The 22300-nt window shown below is 51.4% G+C and overlaps 1 protein-coding gene across 2 annotated transcripts in view; it reads right to left on the reverse strand.

The window, feature by feature from the left end:
• Positions 1–464: 464 nt before the first annotated feature.
• The window catches only part of SUSD4 (sushi domain containing 4), a 133570-nt gene continuing 111734 nt past the window's right edge, over positions 465–22300 (reverse strand). For both annotated transcript variants that reach the window (XM_019976933.2, XM_070768015.1), the window contains exons 6-9: positions 7819–8010; positions 6589–6733; positions 2927–3309; positions 465–1874 (exon numbers count right to left, since the gene is read on the reverse strand). In XM_019976933.2, coding sequence (XP_019832492.2) covers positions 1846–1874; positions 2927–3309; positions 6589–6733; positions 7819–8010 — 749 coding nt within the window. In that variant the 3' untranslated portion in view covers positions 465–1845. The remainder of the gene's footprint in view (positions 1875–2926; positions 3310–6588; positions 6734–7818; positions 8011–22300) is intronic.

A 22300-nucleotide genomic window follows, 5' to 3' on the forward strand; every position in this document is an offset into this window, starting at 1 on the left:
CACTTACCTGGTAGTCTCAAGACACACCCTCAAATGGGAGTGAATGGCGGCAGAGAGGGGACAGTGTCGTGTGAAGAGCTGAGACCTAGCCCACAGGGATCCTGGGAAGGCTGCAGATGGTGGGGCTGGTGGTGGTTGGGGGGCTTTCCACAGTGAACTCTCGACTCCCCTCCCACTCAGCCACCCATGCCATCAGTGTTTGAGCTGGCCAGGTGGAGTTTAAGCATGAAGCTCGTGAAGACCAGCCTTAGCACCAAACAACGTTATGATTACCAAAGCCCTTTACCCAGGTGCCCAGCTCGCGGCTGATGCTGGTCAGGCACGCCCATTGCCGCTCCCTCCCTCTTTCAGCCTCTGCTTGGGGTCCTGTGCTGTCTCCAACCCCATTCCCCCGGGATCACTGTCACTGCCCCTCCCTGCCCACCAAATCCACTCCACTATTAAAGTCACGCTTGAAACTGTCATTTTCTTTTTAATTTTTAATCAGTCTGTGTCAAGAAAAAACAGGATTTGATCAAGCTTCCAGCTCTCACCACTCTATCAGCATAGCAATTTTATGGATGAAAAAAAAAAGTTTTGTTTGTATTTGTCTGAAACCCAGAGGAGAAAAAGAATCAGCTCCACAGATTAACATGTATTTGAAGAGACATTTCGGGACTCAGGAAATGAGTTTATCAATCACTTTTTAGGAACGACACCCAGTGGGCCTAGGGAGGGTGCGGTGGGCGTGCTGGATGGACTGATGGGTGAGGCAGCCAGGGGACCCCCGAAGCAGGAGGGCAGAGCCGTCCATCTTTGGAGCCTGCGGGCTTTGCAGGACAAAATAAAAGGGGTAAAATAATTCAACCTCATACTTTATCTGGAGGAGGACGAATGTGTTTCCAGATAGAATTTCTGTTTTGGAAAATTAAATCTGGCTGATTTTGGGAGCGGGGGCAACAACTCTTAATAGTTAAAAGGTAAGGGGCTCACAACTGAGATAAACTATCAAGTGGAAGCTTTTAAAAATGCTGAAACAAAACATTACCTTGGCTACTTCTCCACCATGAGATGTATTTGAACACACTCTGACCATGTGTAAAGTCACAAGCTTTAGCCAATGCCGTGGATCCATGTGCTAGACCATGAATACAAATACTGACGATATTTCACCAAAGGACAGCACGGAAGACAGGAACTCTGCCTTTTGGAGAAATTTCCAGAAAGCAGAGTCTGCCTGAGTCTTTCCTTTCCATTCTCGGTGGAACTGCCACGTCCCGCTTTAATCTTGCCTTGCGTAGGGTTGTCCAGCCAAGAAAGACTGTCCGAGGGACACTCGAGAACCTTCCTTTGGGAGCCTGCAGGGGGCGCTCTGCTGCTCTTCCAGCAGCTCAACACAGACTTCCCGCAGAGGCTGAGCCATCCGAATCTGGAGTCCAGAGACAGTTTGAAGCGGATTTTAGAAGCGATTTAGGTAATGTGACATGCTTTCAGAGGAGGCGGGTAGTACTCGTAAGTCGGTGGGAGGTGATATTTGGTGGATATATGCGTGGAACCGTCTGTCCCATGTTCGGCAGCACGAGATGCCCTTAATACCTTCATCCAGGACTGCTCAGGGTTCCCCCTTATCCTTCTGTTCCTCACTGGTCTTGGCAAATTCTCAAGTCTCCTTTTAAAGCACTGCCGCTGCCGTTTATCAGCCTCACTCTTGAATCCGAGATGCACAATATGAGTCACTGTCCCCGTGTTGTTGATAGATTAGAAAACTTGCTCCATCCCCCCAAGCTCTGTCCTCCAGAGGCCTCACTCCAAAGTACACGGTTCCCATTCCCAAAGGGGTAGCAGAATCATCAGGACTTTTTCCAATTATGGATCTTCTTCCATTAGAGGGATCTCTGTAAAAAGAGATGGTTATTAAACTGCAAAGAAAGAGATGATTATCATACTAATACACTGAAAAATACTGTGACGATCTGGAATTGTGAGCCTCAGTAAAATAGAGTTCCTACTTCCCTGGTAGCTCAGATGGTAAAGAATCTGACTGCAATGCAAGAGACCCAGGTTCGATCCATGGGGTCACAGAGAGCCAGTCACGACTGAGCAACTAACAGACACACAAATCAGTAAGAAGAAGATAATGCTAAGTTCCATGTATCAGTAAACAGGCAAATAAACCAACACCTCTGTACATCATTAGCTGGAAAATCTCATATCCAGATCATAAAAATTAAACTGTTAGGCTTCAACCGTGTGTCCTAATGGTAAAGGTTACAAGTTCAAGTACAGAGTTCTCTATGGGGAACCAGGAGACCCCTGCGTCTACATAGTTAACGCGACTTACTGCCAATATAAGCTGGAATGAGTGCTTTCATTTGTAAAGTGGTACTGGCACTCCCTCCCCTGGGAAACGAGCCCTATTTAATCTGATGCATTTTTATTATTTTACCATGATCTGCAGCCTGCTTTTCCTTGCAGTAGCAAGGAAGTAGTAGTACCTTCCTTCTACTTCACACCTGGTAAACTTAGCCTGTATGTACCCAGAACTTCTCCGGGGTGGGCCCTCGTGCCCGGATTTAGGTCTTCCCTTTTAGCATGCATGTGTTACCTTGATCCTGAGCACCACTTTCAGAAGTCCTGCCTAATTAAGGTAGAGAGAAGAAAAGCATCCTGGATTACACGGATGCTATGAAAATCAAGTTCTGCCCACCTAGCCTTTCTACTCTGGATGGCTTGGTGCTCTTTTGTGCCTCCTGAAATTTCAGTTAATGGGCTGATCACTTATGAGGTGATGATCCTTCCTTCCAATAACTGGCCTTGCCCACGGCCTCTATGTACAGCATGCAATTTCAGCTGAGAGAGAGGGAAGCTCTGATTTGACTCTGAGCTGGGAGCAGGGTTGGGGGGTGGGCTGCGCAAGGATGGCTTGGACTTTGGGGCTGATGCTTACCATCTGCAATGTCGATGCCTGGGCTGGTGGATGCCACCTCCCCCACCGTGCTGGGAGCTGTGTCAGGGTTGTTGGAAGCGGGGTGGGTGCCCCCTTGGCATGTGGGAGGTGAATATAGACTCTGGAGCAACTCCGAAGAGCCTGAGACACTGTCACAGGTCTCTGACTCCCCCGGGCCCGTGTCTGTGTCCCCTGAGCCAGGGTATGCTGGGGGGCTCTGGTCGTCCACAGGTAAGGGGCAGCCCTGGCCCACAGAGGCCAGGTACCCGGGGCCTAAGGCACTGAAGCCGCCGCTCACAGCCTCATCATAGGACGGGAGCATGACAGGCACGCCATCCACCACTACGAAGTCGGGGTCGCTGCTGGAACTCCTGGGAGGTCCCCTGTGGAGAGCAAAGCAGTGCCAAGGTGACAGGTCGCCCCGGGAATGAGGCCACAGTGCCCACCCACTGCAGCTGGGGTCTTCAGGGCAGCGGAGCTGGTGGTGCAGGACATGCAGCCGCCCTGCCGGGTCCCCTCCGGCAGATGGTGCGTCCACCAGGGCCACGCTCCAGATGGGACAAGCTTTTCTTCTCCTCACTGGCCCCTGCTCTGCGCCTCCCTCTTGCCCTTCCCTGCCCCTCTGGGCTCCATCGTCTCCTCGTGCTATAAACTCGTGGACAGGGGACTGTGTGGCCCATTCCAACCAAGCATCCCAAGGTGCCCTGCAGTGTCCCCTGCTGGAAATGGAATAGTATCATTAAGAGTTTGGGAAAGGTGGACCTTAGGTGCCCCTGTCAGTTACCGCTGCACTTAGGAAGCTTCCTGTTTGTTTTCTGCTGTGGTCTAAAACTCGCTCATTTTCAGTCAAGACAGAGAAGCAACAACAGGAAAAAAAAAAAAGGAACTCTTTCCAGGTCTGTGGGCTCATGGTCACCTGAACCTAAGCTTCACCATGCTGCCCAGAGTGGGGGTTTCCCTTACCCTGCCATGCACTCGGCTCTGGCCTTGCCCTTGGTCTCCGGTCCCCTGCACCTTCCAGACCTCAGGTCTGAGGCCAAAGTCTCAGCTCAGCTGACCTCTCTCTGCTCCTGGGCCCTAGAGGAACTGGGGAGGCTAGTAAGTGGCCAGTGGGACTTGGTTCCTTATCTTCTCTGCTGGCAACTGGTGCTGAGGGATGTGGCCAGAAGGTAAACGATCAGAAGGAAGGACAAGTCAGCTGGGTGGGCAGGCCACGAACTCCTGCATGCCGGCCTCTGCAGGAGCTCCGAGTCTGAGGACGAAGAGGGCTGGATGCTGGTGTATGGGACAGAGGAAAGCGTCAGGCCGTCTCTCTCTCTGACATTTGAGGCCACTGGCGTTTTGGAGCATCTTGCTTAGAGATGCTGGTAGGGTCCCCTTGTTCCACCACCCTTAAGGCCACACAGAGACAGGGGGAAATTACAAAGCCCATACCCTACTCCCAAAGAGGGGGGCTGGGAGGCAAGGGAGAGTCTGCTTCAAATCAGGGTTCTCTCCCCTTCCGTGGCCCTTATGAGTGGATCCTGGATCCGCCAAGCTCCCCTACTCCTCAGCCTGCACAGTCTCACGCTGGCCTCCTGTCTCACTTGGGCCTCCTGTCTCACTCGGGCCTGCCTATCTTTTCAGTCCCTTTCAGAAAGCTGCAAGCTGCCCAGGTCAGGGTGACCCCAAGGATGCCTCTGTTCTCCATTCTCTCCACAACAACAGCTCTCACCAGGGCACCCATGAGCTGTCAGCTTCTCCCTCGCTGATCCCAGCCCCACAGACTATCATCAGCATCTCTTCATAGCCTACAGCTCTGGGACCAGGAGAAAAACAAGCAAAAACCCCTTCCTGGACCTGCCTGAGAATCTTATGATAAATTTGCATAGCTGAGATCAGTTTCCACACAGCTAGAGAGTAACCTATGGAGGAAATATTCAAGGAATTGGAAAAAAAAAAAAAAAGTATAGTGAGTGTTAGAGATCATTTAAAAAAACATCTTAATTTTAGTCTGTATCCTGGAAACTCGGTTCCCAAGCCTATGTAGAAAAATAGCTCTATAGGCCACATTCAAATACACCATGTACTAGAAATCACAGTGTAGAGTTTGGCTTTCTCCTTGTAACCCCCAGGCCTTCTTTAGATAGTCTAATTGCTCAATGATAGAACACTGTCTCTTAACTCATAAATAATGTGAGGACGGAGAGTGCAGGTGACGGGTTCGAGAGGAAGGACGGCTCTGGCATTTCAGCAGGGGCTAGGCTGTGGCCCCAGGATGGTGCTCACACACTCTGTGTCCAGCGAGGATGCAGGGGCCCCTACCCCTACCCCCCACCTAGCACAGCTCCAAGGCTGGAAGAGTGGGGTGCCTTCAGGTCATGGGGCCCCAGCAGCCAGGTCGGGGGGGCACTGCTTTGTGGGATGAGGCCGTTCTGGGGGCACAAAGTTGAGGGGAAAGGTGGGATGCTGTCTCTAGCAGCCCTGCCTGCTTCTCTCCCCAACATCTGGCTGGGAGTGTGAGCGTGGGTTTTCCTGGAGGGCTGAGTGGGAAGTGGTTAGTCCTGGAAGCCGTCTTTGCTGGAAGAGTGGTACACATGCCCCCAGCGGCCAGCCTGTCCCTGTGGGCAGACACATGCCCTTGGCTGAAGCCTGAGGTCCCTGTGTGAGAAGACTCTGACGTGGGCACAGGAATCCACGGGGATATGTGATGCCTTTGTGAATCAGGGAGCCCTGGCTAACATCCTATGATGTTCGGTGGCCCACCTTCCTCCTCCTTATGTTCACAAGCTCATCTGGGTGCTTCCTAAATGACTTCTCCTTTCAGGAACAGTGATCTACCAACAGCAGTGCTGGGTGGCTCTTGGTTTTGCAGAGCACTGGCATGCTTGGTTCGGGACAAGTGGCTGGCACCAGAGGGGAAGGGCCACAGCTGCTCCGGGCACTGAGAGGACCAGACCCGCCTCTGAGGGACTTTGATAGAGTCCTCTCGGTGATGACGAGAGTGAGGATGAAGACACTTAGCCCAGCTCACTGGTGCAGCCGAGGAGGATGGAGACCCCCCCCACCTCCACTCTGCCCCTGCCCACAGGTCCCACTCTGAAAGGTCAGATCCTACCTGGAGGCAGAAGCGCATCAGCCCTGCCCTGGCCCCCAAACAGAGCCTTTTTCCTTCCTGAGACTTGCCGAGGTTTTGCACACAGGTTTGGAAGCTCTGTTGGGTCACGCACCTTGGACCTCGTCCCTAATTAGTTCTGTGTATTTCTTGTCCTCCTTCATGGCCTGGAAGCTCTAAGGTACATAACTCGAGAGCCACGGGCACACAGTGGGCAATGGGGGTGCCCCTGGGGGTGGGGAGGCGTGGGGCGTGCATCTCTGACTCTGCTCCCCTTCTCTGCACCCTGTACAAGGCCTGCCCCGAGAATGTCTAGCCAGGGAAAGAGGGAGACAGGGGTTCATGGTTGGAGGGGGAGAGCGAGGCGGAAAGAAGGAAATGAGTCTGTCTCCACCTTGCACAGACCCCAAAACCTCGCAGGAAGGCATGTTGGCTTCATCCCCCTACTCCCCTCAGATGCTGGGCTCTGCACCCCTCGAGGCTGACCATCCTTTCTCTCTGCTGCTCTAGGCAGCTGCACTGTGCCCGGCCTGGGTGGCTGTGGGCTGCCCAGGGCCGCGGCACTGACCTTGGGGGAAAGTGGGCCTTGAACTTGGTCTGGAACATCCTGGCCAGGATGACGAGCAGCAGCGCCAGCAGCACGCTGGTTGCCGTGAACGCCACGATCTTCCACGTGGTCAGGAGGGTCTCGTGGGTGCTGGGCCACGTTTGCTCTGCCGGAAGAGAGAACACAGCGGCTGTGAGGCTGCCGGGCTGTGCTGGGCGCTGGGGTGCCCACACACTGATGGCTGGGTGGGCCCCCTCTCCTGCATGGGTTCATGTGAGCATTGATGGGCCTCCACGTGTGCTGTGTGAGCGAATGCTTCCCCCACGTGCCACATCCAGGGGGAAGGTGTGCAGCCATCAGCTTGGGGCAGGCAGCCATGGCTATGCCTGGAAAACACCAGGGTGAGCAGGCAGGATCGGGGCAGGCAGGAGACAGTGGTGTGCTGGTGCCCAGGTCTTCACCACGGGGTCCCTACACTGATGCTCTGAGGCCAGTGGTGAGGATGGTTTGCTAGTCATTTGTTATCAAGTAGGAAGCACTGAATGTTCACTAGAAGGACTGATGCTGAAGCTGAAGCTCCAGTATTTTGGTCATCTGATGCAAACAGACGACTCACTGGAAAAGTCCCTGATGCTGGGAAAGATGGAGGGCAGAAGGAGAAGAGGGCGTCAGAGTATGAGATGGTTGGATGGCATCACCAATGCAATGAAAGTGAACTTGGGCAAACTCCGGGAGATGGTGAGGGACAGGGAGGCCTGGCATGCTGCAGTCCATGGGGTTGAAAAGAGTTGGATACAACTGGGTGACTGAACAACAACGGAAGCACTGAAGCTTGCAAAAGGCTTATGTTTTTGAAAGTGAGAGCAGGTCTTGCCCATAATTATATCATCTGTGTTCTGAGCGTAAGAGAAAGGCAGAGTCTTACATTGCTTGGGTCATACCCTGAGCTTGTGTCCTTGTCCGGGGAAGGGGACAAGGCTGGGAGAAGACAGAGTCCACAGTGGCTGGGTTCTTCCATGGGTGCTGGGGTCTAGGGACCCCATTCAGAGGGTCAGCATATTAACCTGGGCACGGGTGGGTTAATGCTCCCGACCGGGGTCGGGAAGCATCGGCCACATGGAGCCACAAAGATGAACGTCTACATCCTGTTCCTAAGCCTGTGTGTGGGCGAGGAGGGCCAGGGCCCAGGACATGCCACTGGCTGCTGTGTGTCGTCTGGACCTGGTCCAGGGACGCACTCCATGTGCTCACCTGACTTGACGCAGTAGACCTGGTAGGATGGAAACCACTCCCCGTACTGACAGGTGATGTACTTGTAGTCACTGGTGAGGCTGTAGCCGGGGTCGCAGTAAAACTCCACCACGGTTCCGTGGTTGTAGCGCTCGCAAGGTCGCGGGTGGCAGATGAAATCGCCGTGACTCACCATTGGAGGTAGCGGACAGACTTGGGCAGTTGGGGAGAATAAGAGTTTCAGAACCACATGCTTATCCTGTCCGGACCCTCAAAACAGAGATCTAGCTCGGAGAACACCTCACTCGGAGATGCGCTTATACACGAATCATCATTCTAGTGATGCTGAGCTGTCTGCAAGATCGTCCCGACTCCTATCCCTTCACGTGAGGTCAGATGGAAGCCTGTGACAAGATTCTGAGCACGTGCGGCTGTCATACGGCATTGTAAGTTACATCGTAAAATAGATGTTCATCTTCCATGGCAAAGAGTATGCCTACCTAATAGATAGCATTAAGCTCCTCTATTAATAACGCATGCTATTACGTGCCAGACAACCTAGTAAATAAAATTAAGATATTTATGGGCAAAATCATCACCGAGACTGAGCTTGTTTCTGCAGCTACAGGAGTAATCTGGGACTATCCAAATCCCTGGGTGTCCCTGACCTGATTCTCAAATGTTCCCCTGGAATTTGGACAATGCCACACAGGCGGCTCCGTGCAGGCCCAGGCCACAGCCTCCCCATCACAGACCCCCCGACTAGTGGGGGTGAGGCCTGGGCCCTGGGCTTGGTTCTGCCACCAACATGCCACGTGACCTCACAAAGGTCACTTAACCCAACTGAAGCCTTGTTTTCCTCCTCTGTAAAATGGAAGCTTATTCTGCCCTTGATAATTTTTTTTGACCCTCACATTCTATGATTTTTAGGGGGAGAAAAAGTTGGTTTGTTTCCTCTCTTGAACCTGTCAACTACCAATTGGCACTTGCCAAGGGCATTTGCCAGTGACTGAACAACAAGATGGGCATTTGCCATCTGCCGCTGTGGAGATTGAACCCCGTGCTGCTGCAGCTGCTGACCTTCAATGCCCCCTGAGGGAGTTCAGGGTGGAGTGAGGCGCTCTGTGCTCCAGGGAATCTCATGGGACAGGTCTTTAGAGAGTTGGATATTTTCAGGAACTGATTTCATGATCTCGATTTTTGCATCTCTTCGTATCTAGAAAGGGCTTCCCTGGTGGCTCAGATGGTAAAGGATCTGCCTGCAACGTAGGAGACCTGGGTTCGATCTCTGGGTCAGGAAGATCCCTTGGAGAAGAAAATGGCAACCCATCCCAGGATTCTTGTCTGGGAAATTCCATGGACAGAGGAGCCTGGCGGGCTACAGTCCATGGGGTCACAAAGAGTCATACGTGACTCAGCAAGTGACACTACCAGGGACCCTCTCATATCTAGAAAAGGTCTAGATTCCTTCGTGGCGACATCAGCTCCTTGTGACCAGCAGAAAACCTTTTGTAAAGTAAGCACTTGACTGCACTGAACTCTTCCCTTCACCAAAATCTTATATACTGACCTTCCCCCACTGCCCCTTTGGAGCAGTCTCTCAGAGCTATCTCCCGGGCTGCAGTCCTTATTTTGCTCCAAATAAAACTTTACTCAAAATCCTCATATTGTGTACTTTTTTAGTTGACAAATCCAAACTCTGGGATGCAAGATAAGAACAGTTCTATCTCTGGATCCAGAAAGATGGTTTCTGTGGAGTTGGTGCTTTTTCACCTCTTCCCACAAAGAGCTCCCTTTCCTCAATAAGAGGAGCTGCCGTGGCCCTTAAACACACCTCAAGAAACAATCACAGCCCAGACCATCGAGGCCAGCTACAAACCCACACCTGTGGAAACCGCTATGAGCTTTTGACCAAAACAGGGGAGAGTTAACTTCCGAGCCTCTTCCCAGGCGCACGAAAGCCCCGGCCAGAGGAGACGCACAGGCCGGCCTCAGCTCACCCCATGCAGTCGTGTCTGCAGGGAGCTGCCCGCCCCACTCGGGCTGCTAGAAGGCATGTCTGGAGCTCTCTTCTAGCAGCAACCCAGGCCCCCTGGAGACGGTCAGCTAAATGGGCCCACCTGATGGGGATGTTCCATGGTTTGGGGCCTGGAGGGTCTTAACAGACACTATCTCTCATTCTGCAAAGGATGCTGCAAGGCAGTTCCTGCTGGCTTTTTCCAGAGTTGGGGAGACAGAAACTCAGAGAGGTCAAGTCCTCCAGGAGCGGCTAGAGGAACAGGAAGGAGCTTGGGCTGAGTTCTAGCTCAACTCCTCACCAGCCTAGTGACCCCAAACAAGTCACTTCTTCCCTCTGAGCTTCAGTGGTCTCATCTGTGAAATGGGAGTGTCTGAGGGTTGGGAAAGGCTGGCCAGGCCTCCTTTCAGAGCTGACATGACGTAAAGTGGGCAGCCAGGGACAACCGGGACCCAGGGATCTACAGAGAAGGGCCATAATGAGGCAACTGCCTCTGCGGATGATGGGAAAACCAACGTGGGCAATGAGGCTCCTGAGATGAGCAGAAGCGGGAAGTCACTGCCACCAGTGGGCAGGCGGGATGACAGTGCCTAGTGGCTGAGCTCCTGTGGAAGTTGGAGCTATGAAGGTGTATCTGGTGGGACCTGGAGGCTGAGGAAGGTCAGACACTGTCAGAGATATGCACCCCTGCCCCCCCAACCCTGCCGGGGCAGAGAGGGTCAGCGGGAAACGCCCCAGCCTCTCCCCTGCCCACACTCCTTCTGGACAAAGCCAGTGGGGAGGCAGCTGACCAGCAGGTGGTAGGGGAAGGTCCAAGACAGTGTCTGAGGCCCACAGGCCCAGGGCATGCTCCATGCATGGTAGCTGGCAGGTGACTACACCTCAGGTCCCATAGGCGGACACTGGCAGAGTAGGGACCGGGGCTCTGGCTTTCCAGGGCATTCTCTGGCTTTCCAGGGCATTCCCATCCTGGCAGATGCATGCCCTCTATAGAGCTGCCCAGGGCCGTGGAGTCCCATCACCTGATGCATTTCCAGTTCCACAAGTTAGAGCTTCTGCCAAATCCACTACCTCCAGGGTGTTCCACGCGCCTCTCCAGGAGGTGATCAAGGCAGCAGGAGAGGAAAGGGAAGGGAAGGACGAGGACAGCGAGAGAAAGACCAGCATTGTGAGCTGGCCTGGGATGCCAGCTGGGATTCGTAGCAAAGACCTCTCCTTCTGCAATGACTCTTCCATGAAGAACACAGTGAAGGGAGAGTGTCCAGATGTATCCAGCCCAGGGAGGGGCCACCAGGCTCTCAGAGCCGCCTTCCTGGGCTAGGGGATGCCTTGGCCACCAGAGTTAAGGGGAGGTCTGATGTTCCCTGTGAGGTCAGGCTGACAGAGATATCTGCCTGACAGAGATGTCAGCCTGACAGAGATGTCTGCCACTTCAGCGGCCTTCAGGGCAGCCAGGTTCCCGTGGCCCCCAGGCGTCCCCCTCCTCTGCACCTCCCACCGGTGCCCTCCAGCGCTGCAGAGGCTCATGGGGAGGCTGGACCTCTGCTGGGAGAGGAGGCCCTTTCCACGGTTAAGGGTATACAGTGCAGTAGGGTTCTCCTGCTAGGAGCCTTCCAGACAATCCTCAAGGGTCCCCTTAGGATGAGAAAATCACCAGAACATTTTCAAGGTCCTGAAAACATCACAAAAGGTCAGAAGAGGCCCTATAAATATATGCAAGTGTGTTCTGTTGACTAAAAATTGTCGCTCTCCGCTTGATTCTTCAAGAATGACGGCACTAGCCACTGCAGTCACTGATCTTCCACACCTGAAGGGAATTCAGGGTGGAGATCAGGAATGAGGCACTCTGTGCTCCAGGACACACTGGCAGAACAGGCCTTCAGATAGTTAGATATTTTCAGATTTTATGAGCCCAATGTCTTGCATCTTCTCACATCAAGAAAAGCATCAAAATCATTAATGGGGACATCTGCTTCTGGTGACTGGCAGCAAGCTTCTGCCAAGACCTGTGCTTGCCTGCATGCATCCCTTGTCACCAAAGTCACATATGTACTGACCGCCCCTCTCCTCTTCAGAACAGTTCCTCGGAGCTATCTGAGAGTCCATTTCCCAGGCTACAGTCCTCATTTGGCCCCAAATCAGACTGAACTCACAGCTCTCAGGTTGTGCTTTTTTTTTCTTTTTTCTGGTCAACAGTTTTCAGCAGCATTTTCCCTCACTTGGAGGATAAAGAGCTGTTCAAATCATCACCTGGACACTGAGGCAGGTGGTCCCTGATGTGCTGAGGAAGGCCTGGGCTGACTGGGTCCTGTATTCAGAAAAGGAGGGGGGTGGTACAGCATGTGCATTCGGGCATGGAGGGTCCCAAATTCATGTTCAAATCCCAGCTCTGCACTGCCAAGTCAGGGGGGTTAGGCAGTTTGCTTAACTTCTTTGGGCTTTAGCTTCCCCACCCATGTAGTGAAGGAAACAATTCCTAACTCCTAGGGTTGTTGTGAGGATTAGAAAGTGCATGGAACGTACGTAACACAAGAGTCCAGACCACAACAGGCACTTAACAAATAACAGCGCTCAGGGTCACTGGTGTCCAAACTCGCTGGGTGCCCAGGCCACCCTCCTGCGCCAGGCACTACCAGACCCTGTACAATCAGGATATCTGGATTGCAGCAGGTGGGCTCCAAACATGCCTGGAGGGAATCGGGAAGCATCTCACCAGCAGGTTTTCTCAGAGGCCAGATAAAAACCATCCAGGGTAGAGGCTTTGACTCTGAGAATGTCATAATCGGTTGCTAATAGAGATGCATTTGCCCCCTAAGTAGAAACATTTATCTTCACATTTTGCAGTGTTTCTAGCAATTGCACCTGGCTGGCCATCAACTTTGCTGAAAAGGAACCCCCTATGCATCCTGGTATGCACAGAAGGTGGGGAGTATTCTTTTAACTTGGAAGTTAATTATAAACTTGGGAAGCTTATTTTAAAATAAAAGTTTGGGGTTATCTTGAGCTCAGGGAACTCCTCCTCTCATCACAGGCTCTCACCATGGGGTTAAGGGCTTCCCTGGTGGCTCAATGGTAAAGAATCCACCTGTCAATAAAGGAGATGAAGGAGATGTGGATTCAATCCCTGGTTCAGGAAGATCCCCTGGAGAAGGAAATGGCAACCCACTCCAGTATTCTTGCCTGGAGAATCCCATGGACAGAAGAGCCTGGCAGGATACAGTCAATGGGGTCACAAAGAGTCAGACACGACAGCAAGTAAACAACGCCATGGGGTTAAAGTGAGTTCTGCTACCCCTCTCCTCTCTTACTGTCCCTGAGAGGCAGACAGGAAGTTAGCACAGAAACAGCGCAGTAGTGCCTAGAATTTCTGGTTGATCAAAGGGCAACTGCCCTTCCTAAGCACTCGCTTAGGCTCAGTTGGAGGCTCAGGCTTAGCAGTTGCTAGTTCTAGGCAAAATAATAACCCGCGAAAACCCGTGGGTGGTGTGAACAAAAATTCTCCAGCAATTCTATTTTTTTCTAAATGTTTCTCACAACTTCAGAAATTATTAGCAACAGTTATGGGTTTTGTGAAACTTGAAGTCTGAACTTTGGGTGGCTGCAGGCGGAATGCAAGTGAATTGGCTGAGGCTCGGCTGGAAATGGACCATAATTACTGTCTACCTGGAGTCACCACTCTGCCCCTGGCATTATGATGAGGGCGATGGCTCCTTTCTGATCAGCAGGAAAATTCCTACCTACCCACATGGCTGCAGAGTACAGTTACCACTATAGCTAGTCTCTCATGGTGGGCTGGACTGAGGGGCGGAAACTGGGGTGCAGGGCCCTGGGAACCTCAGTCTGCCCTGGGATGGCCAGAGTTGGGGCTGGAAATGCCAGGCACAGGCCTATGATTTCTCCTAAGTAAGCCCTCCTTCCCACCCAGCCTCCTCAGCACCCCTCCAGCAGCCTCCTCTCCCCTTCTTTAGGAGCCCCCCTCACCACCTGCTGAGTGTCCTTCCTCACCCACTTCTGGCTATTTCACCTATTTAGGTTTAATTCCAGCACAAACACCAGCTTCCTCACCAAGCCCTCCGGACCACCAGGCATGATCTCAGAATTCCCAGGCACTTTGAACATTTTCTATTCCTCCTACTTACACAGATCTGTCAACTCTCTCAGAGCAGGGACTGTGTCTTGTAAACTGTCACTCCGACAGCATCCTGCACTATTTTTTAATAAACACCTGCGAATCAAGTGAATGAAAACTGCAGAGTCTTCATGACAAGCCAGAGGCCGCCTCCTCCCCCATCACTCTCCCACGGGCAAAGAGAGGCCATGTTCATGCCATTTCTGATCCCTGTTCTTTAGCAGGGGAAAATGTTGAGACACGATAGTAAGTTAATCAAAGCTTCATGACAACAAAGCACAGCACAAAGATCGGTGTGCATGATGGCTTCCCAGTGGCTCAGATGGCAAGAACCCATCAGCCAATGCAGGAGACATGAGAGACGTGGGTGTGATCCCTGGGTCAGGAAGATCCCCTGGAGAAGGAAATGGCAGCCCACTCCAGTATTCTTGCCTGGAGAATGCCATGGCAGAGGAGCCTGGTGGGCTACAGTCCATGCGGGTGGCAAAGAGTCAAACAAGACTGAGTGACTAACACTTTCACATCCAGATGTCTTAGTAAAAGGCGACAGGGCTTTGCCAGTCCTGACTCTAAGAAATACACTGATAGATGTATGGCCGAGTCCCTTCGCTATTCACCTGGAACTATCACAACATTGTTAATACAAAATATTTTTGGTGTTAAAAAAAAGAAAAGAAAAGACATACACTGAAATAAAGAGGTCAAAGTTCCTAACACGTTTGGGACAAGGCTGTTTGTCTCCTCCCACGATGCACCTAACAGGTGTGCAGATCTGGGGCAATAGGGTATCTGGTGAAATGCATGTTTAACTTGAACATCCTTTAATGCATTTGGACAGCATTTAGAGCAGAGTTGTGGGGTGCTAGTTGAGGAAAGGTAAATGTGGGGGTGGGGAGAGAATTAAACCCAATGTTAGAGTAAAATTCAGCAGCTGCCAATCTGAGGCATGGCCAATGAAGCATGAGGCAGGGGTAAGGGGATGAGCGAGAAGATGCTCAGGACTTCCTCCTGAAACATGGGTATGAACGAAACTCAGGAAGATTCTATTCCTCAGCTGGAAAAAATCTCTGCAGGCTCTTCAAAGAGCTACGGAAGTTTTACAGACCTGGCCCAGTGACGGCCATGGGCAGTGGCCTCCATGGACGGGCATCAGTGGGTCCAGGGTGGCCTGGCTGCTCTGTGCTGGACCAAAGCTCACACACCCAGACTCGGAAGGACTGCCCCTCTGGAAACCCACTCTTCAGTCTTCCCGAGAGAAGACAGCCCACCCACCATCTCCCCTTTATAGGAGCAGCCTTTACAGGGTCAGGAGAAATCAGATTCCTTCCTTAATATTACACAGCATCTCAGCAAACCCGGAAGAAGCCAGGGTTGAGCCCCACAGAGCCTCTCCGTGGGGCTGCGGTGGCACCTGGGGCAGGCAGTGCTTCCTTGAGGGATGGGAGGTCTCATGAACCACAGGGGCTTAAGTCTCTGGCTGCCCAGGAGATACAAGCAGTACCTCCAGGGCACTGGAACAACCCCAAATGCTCCCACACATTGCCGAGGCCCCTAACATCACTCTTAGAGTCTCCTCCTGCCCCTCACCTTCAGCTCTGGCCCCAGAAAGAGCCCTTTCCACCTAGCGGCAGGATGCCTGGTGGTAGGGGGTGGGAAAAAGGAAGGGAAGGGCTGCCTTCTCCTACCCAAGTCACCACTTCCATCTCTCCAGCCTCTGATGGTTCCTATAGGGGACTCTTGGCCTCTCTGATGAGTGTGGTTGACCACAGGACATGAGGGTGGAGGGGTCAGAGGGCTCCACAGTCAGGCAACAAATGCCATCTTGTGTACGGTGGACCCACAACACGCACCCACCCGTGTGTGGCTGGAGCATTTCCATTTGCTTACACGCAAATCAATCCCAAATAGCTTCTCTCCTGTCCTTCCATCCATTCGGGTCCCTACACCCACTGTCTGAACTCGGGAAAGGTTAACTAAGCCTATTGCCTGAAGGGAAATGAAGCTGGAAAGAAAGGCTGATACATGTCTAAGTGCAAAAAAAAAAAAAAAGATTCCTCAACTACCTCTGTCTGTTTTGCATTATCAGCACTGGAGCACCTGCCTGGGCATAGATATAGGAAGTGATTTTACCCGGACAGGCTGTATTTCAGACCCTCTGAAGGAAAAGCCTCTTCACGTTCTTGTTCAAGTATCCTGCTTATAGTCTTTCACTCCTTTCTTTAATTTTTTAAAAATACTTATTTATTTGGCTGCGTTGGGTCTTAGTTGCAGCACATGGGATCTTTTGTTGCAATGCACAGATTCTCTAGTTGGAGTGCTTCGGCTCAGCAGCTGTGACGTGTGGGTTTAGTTGCACTGCAGCCTGCAAGATCCAAGTTCCCGAATCAGGGATTGAATCCATGTCCCCTGCACTGCAAGTTGGATTCTTAACCACTGGACCACCAGGGAAGTCCCTTGCTCATTTCTTAATTCACTTACTTACATATTTCTTGGACCACCACTGAAACTAGATTATGCATTGATTCTGTCCTCCTGGGGCCTAGGAGAGACAGAGGATAAGTAAGTAAACAAATGAATATTGATGTGGCTGGAGGAGGCCTGGCCTCTGTCTGTTGGAAAAGACATCAACCCCACATTAAGTCTCACACACAGGAGGCGGCATGGGCAACCTGCCCCCAAGGGTCTAGAAGGCGCCTAGGACCAAAGGAAGCCGGATGTTCTTTTACACACAAGACGATCCCAAATGTAAGCTGGTCCTGGCAGGGCATTAGAGAACCAGGGGTACAAAAACTTAAAAAAAGGCCAGGCCACCTTGCTCTCTTTAGGGATGGAGAAGGGACAGAGGACAGTGGCTGTGTGCACCCCACAATGAAGAAACTGAGGATCCCCCAGAAATCAGAGCAGCTGAAGGCAAGGACCCTGATCTGGGACAGGTGGTCAAGGATGTGTGGGGAGGAACATCCCGGGCAGAGGATGTGACACATGAGGGGGCAAGCTGGAGGCTTGAAGGGAGGAAGGGACGGTGGCCATGACAGGACAGGGGAGGGGCTGCACAGCGAGGGTGAAGAGGCAGCCAGGGCGTGTGGGGGCGGCCCCCTGGGCCCCGTGGCAGGAAGCAGAGATTTTATCCTGAGTGTCAGGGACACTGGCAAGAGCCGGCATAGACCTGTCTTCACCAGGAAGCGCCAGCTCCTCTGTGGAAGCCAGAGAGCAGGGATGGAGGTGAGGAGGCTGTCAGGTAGCTGCTGCCACGACCGGGTGACAGAGGACGGTGGCCTCCTGGACCCAGACGTGGCAGGGACACAGTGAGAAGGAGAGTGATGGAATCTATTTTAGAACCCTCTGTTTCTACAACAGGACCTACTGAGAGATGGAGTTTGGGGCCAAGGGAAAAACCCAGGATGACCCCAGATTTCTGCCATCAGCACCTGGTAAGATGGTGATACTGTCCACCACGTCAGGTTTTTGTTTCTTTCTTTTGTGTGAAGTGAGAGGTAGTGAGAGTCTGGCTTTGCACTGGTTACATCTGAGCTGCCAGTGAGACAGTCATCTGGGTGTCGATCAGGCAGCAGGAGAAAGTGCCCATGGTCACTAAAGAACTCAAGCATCGGGGAGTTCCCTGGTAGCTGGGTGGTTAGGCCTCAGGGCTTTCACCGTCACGGCCTGGGTTCAATCCCTGGTTAGGAAACTGGGATCTCACAAGATACCCGGCAAGGCCAAAAAAACACAAAAACCCAAATTCAGGAGTGATGAGCTTAGAGATAAGACTCAAATCCACAAGACTGGGTGAACTCACCCAGGAAGAGAAGATGGAGAGAAAAGAGGAGGGGTCCCCATCGAAAGACTGAGAAATCAGTTGAGGGAAAAAGAGACTGACTGGCTAAGCAGACTGGGATGGACCACCAAAACTAAGATGCATGCATGCATGCTCATTTGCTTCAGTCATGTCCAACTCTTTGAGGTCCCATGGACTGTAGCCCCACCAGGCTCCTCTGTCCATGGGATTCTCCAGGCCAGAATACAGGAGCCGGTTGCTATTTCCTCATCCAGGGGATCTTCCTGACCCAGAGACAGAACCTGTGTCTCCTGCAATGCAGGCAGATCCTTTACCACTGAATCACCTGAAACTAAGATAGGAAAACTTCTGAGCAGGAGGAGTAGTTTCCAGCAAGCTGAGAAAGATGGAGACAGGATAGGGACCCTGGATTTGGCCACATGGAAGTCCCTGCTGGCCTTGAGGTAAGTGATTTCAGTAGAGTGATGAGCGGCCAGAGGAAGAGGGGCAGTGTGAGCTGAGGAGGGTTGCGGTGGGAATGACAGAGCTATAGAGAGTCCAATGGGAGACTGGCTGCACAGGAGCAGCCAATAGGATGGCTTGAGGGCGGGGCGGGGACCCCGCCCACCCCCATAGGCGCTGTGGACCTTGGTTATATGTCTTCTATGGGAGCGGACCAACGCGGAGGACCAGGCTGGCGATGCAGGGTTGGAGGGGGAACGCAAGGGCATCATGAAGGTGAAAGGACCTCTGGTCCTGTGTCCATCAATGGACAGACTGGCCTTTGACAGGAGCGGGAGGAAACCAGAGCTGCACGCAGGGACGAGTGGATCAAAGCCAGGGTGGTGGAGATGTGGGGAACTTTCGGTCTGAAGGCTCTCACTCTCTGAAGGCAGTGTGAAGTGAGGCATTGCCTGGGGAGGGGAGACTTAAAGCTGAGAATTATACATCCCTTATCACAGTCCTTCACCCATTTATATATTTCATTATGTGCAGAAGAGGAAAATGAAGTTTAAAAATAGTCTGTGTGTCTCATGAACATTCACAGAAATTATTTTGGTGGGGGGGGTGGGAGACAGAAGAATGTAGAACATGACAAGTGCTAATTATTTGTTTTAATCCTTCTGAGCCATGAGCCCAGGTATTTGGATTGCCTGTTTCCATTCTTAGTCTTCCAAAGGTCCGTGCGCCACCCAGCCCCCGCTGGTCCTCACATAGGGAGGAGCCGGCCCGTCACTGTGTGTCCCCAGATCAACCCCACAGGGCTGGTGCTGGTGGCTGCCAGCTGCTCCCACAATCCCATTCCCCTCTTCTTCCTGGGCACAGAGCTGTCTGCCCAGCATCCTTTCTTTCTCTGTGTTCTCGTCAATGGAATATGAGCAGAAGTGATAACTCCTCCTCCAGGTCTGATCCACGGAACTCTCCCAAGCTTCTGGCTCTACAATGAGACAACCCCCCAAAGGGTCCTTAGAAACTGCACCTCAAAAACAGCAGAGGCTCCACTGGCTCCTGAATGACTGCATGCAAAGGAGGCACTGGCTCACCCTCACACACTGATTTCACATGTGAAAATATGCTTCTATTTTGTTCAAGCCAATATTCTCTTTTGGGAACCTTGTTCTAGGAATGAGTCTACCATACATACAGTATGGAACTCACTTTCCTGCAGTTCACTGCTAAAAAGACGGGTACCCACCCTCCCTGCCATGTTAGCACTACATCTGAAGAGCATCTTGGTGATTTCAGTCAGTGGTCCTTCAACCCTGCACATCAGCTCTAACTGGTCTGGGGTGGGTCCTCAGTGTGGCCGGTCTTCAAAGTTGCCCAGATGCTTCTCCTGGGTGGTCAGAGTTGAAAGCTGGGGAGATGAATTTTCCTCTGTTCTCGCCTTCTGGGATGGAAGGCTTACAACATGCAGTAGAGCCAGAGAATTAAATTGCCATGGCATCTGGTTGGAGTCTTTACTTCCATGAGACCCTTGTTTTCCAACTGCCGTCCATGGACCATCAGCTTTGGGATCAGCCAGGAGCTTATTAGAAAATGCATAATTTAAAGCCAAACCCCAGGCCTCCTGAATCAGAAACTTCATTTTAGAAAGATTCCCACGTGATTCACACACACAGTCCAGTCTGAGAAGCACTGCCCAGACCTCGAGGAAGCTTTGTAGCTGAGCTCAGCGGTGATGAGGAGAGAGAAGTCACTCTTAATATAGACTCTGGCCCTCAGCTGGCCTGGCAGAGCATGGGGAGGTGGTGCGCCGGCTGGCGATTCTGTGTCTCAAGTCCAAAGGCATCACCATCTTAAGACCAGCAGCATGATGTTGCAGCAGCTCTAGAGGAAGAGAGCAGGCATTGCTCTATCCACGGACGGAACCAGGCAAACCTCTGCCTTCAGGACTGCTGCTGGCTTCCAATAATCAGAACTGCCACTGTACTGGCTGGTTCCAAGTCTGGCAGTAATGATTCCAGGAAGCTGGCTGGCACCCTCCATGCCAAAATCATAGCTGTTTCCAAGGCTACGTCCAAAACCTAGCTTTCAGCTCAGGGAAAATCAATAAACATTATACCGCATGTAACATTTTCCACTTTGGTTTTGTTGTAACAACACAAAAGGCCAATAAATGTGTCCACTCAAGGAAGCAAATGAGGAGGCTGGACCTTTGCTTATTTCCAGATCGGATAGAACATGGTGTTGACTTGCTCAGAGACATGCAGACAGATGAAATTTAAGATCAGTATTATTCAGCAGCCCCAAAGGAGGGGTTCTGGCCTGCTTTTCATCTCAGAGTCACCACATTACGGTGTCCCTGAAGAAAGACACAATGCATCTGATGAGGACCAGGAAACTTCAATGCCAAAAACAAAAAATACGGTTTCACATAAGAACCCCGAAGTGTGCCTGGTTTTGGAGACATACTGAAAACATGCAGGAGCGCACAGGTGAGGGAGCAGGTATAAAACCATGATTTGCTCTGACAGTTTCGGGCAGCGGAGGGAGGCTGGCGTCAGCATCTAAAGCCAACACGTGTTTTGGGGTACCGATGAGGTACTACTCTTCGTTCTTTGTAGTGACTTGAAGACCAGAGGCTACGCTGAGTTTAGCCTCACTCACCATGACATGAAAATAAATCACAAGACATCTGTGGTGTCAAAGTGTTTGGTTGTCTGGGAATGTCTTTGCAAATAGGATTCCTATTCTTGGAACATCTGATGGCTATCAGGGCATCTTAATTTTTTAAAAAAATCATCCAGATTTCTCCCACCAGAGGCAGGTTTGACTTTTTTAAGAAAAATTTAATTCTATTTTTTTTTTTTTGGCAGCTCTATATGGCATGTGGGATCTTATTTCCCTAATCAGGGATGGAGCCCTTGCCCCCTGCATTGGAAGTTCAGAGTCTTAATCACTGGACCAAGGAAGTCCTTAACTTGAAAGGGAGAGAAATCCGGGGCCCAGGATGAAAAAGGTGTGTGGGGCTTTCACACAGATGGCCCAGTGGTAAAGAATCTGCCTGCCAATGCAGGAGACACAAGAGACTCGGGTGTGATCCCTGGGTTGGGAAGATGCCCTGGAGTAGGAAATGGTAACCCACTCCAGTGGGTTCATTCATGCCTGGAGAATCCCATGGACAGAGGAGCCTGGCGCACTACAGTCCATAGGGTCGCAAAGAGTTGGACACGACTGAGCACGCACAGGGACACACAAGTTAACCCAGAAAGCCCACAGGGAAGCCAGCATTTAGGGTGGATCCCTCCCACCTCTCCTTGCAATTAGCAAACCCCTCCCGCTGAGACATCATGCTGAATATACAATGTTGCCAGTGTATTTTTAAGTTCCTTTCCCATAAATTGGACAAAGGAACCATGCTGATACTTTAATGTATTGATTTTCTGCATTTCAAGCTTTTATCCCATAACTGTTTTATTAAATTTCTCGTGCCTTCTTGCTCTTTTCTGTAATCAAATCCCAGCAGATGAAGGAAAACAGAATTGAGTAGCAAGTTCCTGATAATGGGAAGCCCTTCCTTATGCCTGGCTCCTAGCTGAGTGTGAGTGAATGTATGTGTGTACACGTGTATACTTTTGTGTATGGTCCTATACCGTACATAGAAAATAAACAGCTATGTTTCCTCCTAGCACAAGTGCTTCTAAGGCTTACACAGTATTTCTTAGTGTTCTGTTAAAAAAAAAAAAAAGCTAGTCTGTGAAAAGTACCATGCTCTTCTGACATCTGAATGTATTTGAAAACTGCTGGCTTAGAAGTTGTGGACAATGAAAACTGAAAAAAGGGGGGAAATTCAGCTAGAAGAACAGGAAAGGAGAGTGTGAAAAAGGCCAGGAAGGCATAACACATCAGTGGATGAGCGAAAGACCCTAAGGCAGCCTTACATAGTGCAAAGCACATTTTCTTGGGTTCGAATCTTGGCTCAAACACTTAGGAGCTACGTGACCTTGGGCATTTCATTTAACCTCTTTCTGAAGTAGTTTTCGTTTCCATCATCTGTAAAACGGGAATAGTAACACCTACACTGTAGAGCTTTTATAAAAATTAGAACTAGTAGCTGTAAATCAGCAAGCACAGTGCC

Source organism: Bos indicus, chromosome 16 (assembly GCF_029378745.1).
Source record: "Bos indicus isolate NIAB-ARS_2022 breed Sahiwal x Tharparkar chromosome 16, NIAB-ARS_B.indTharparkar_mat_pri_1.0, whole genome shotgun sequence".
NCBI classification, from domain to species: Eukaryota; Metazoa; Chordata; class Mammalia; order Artiodactyla; family Bovidae; genus Bos; species Bos indicus.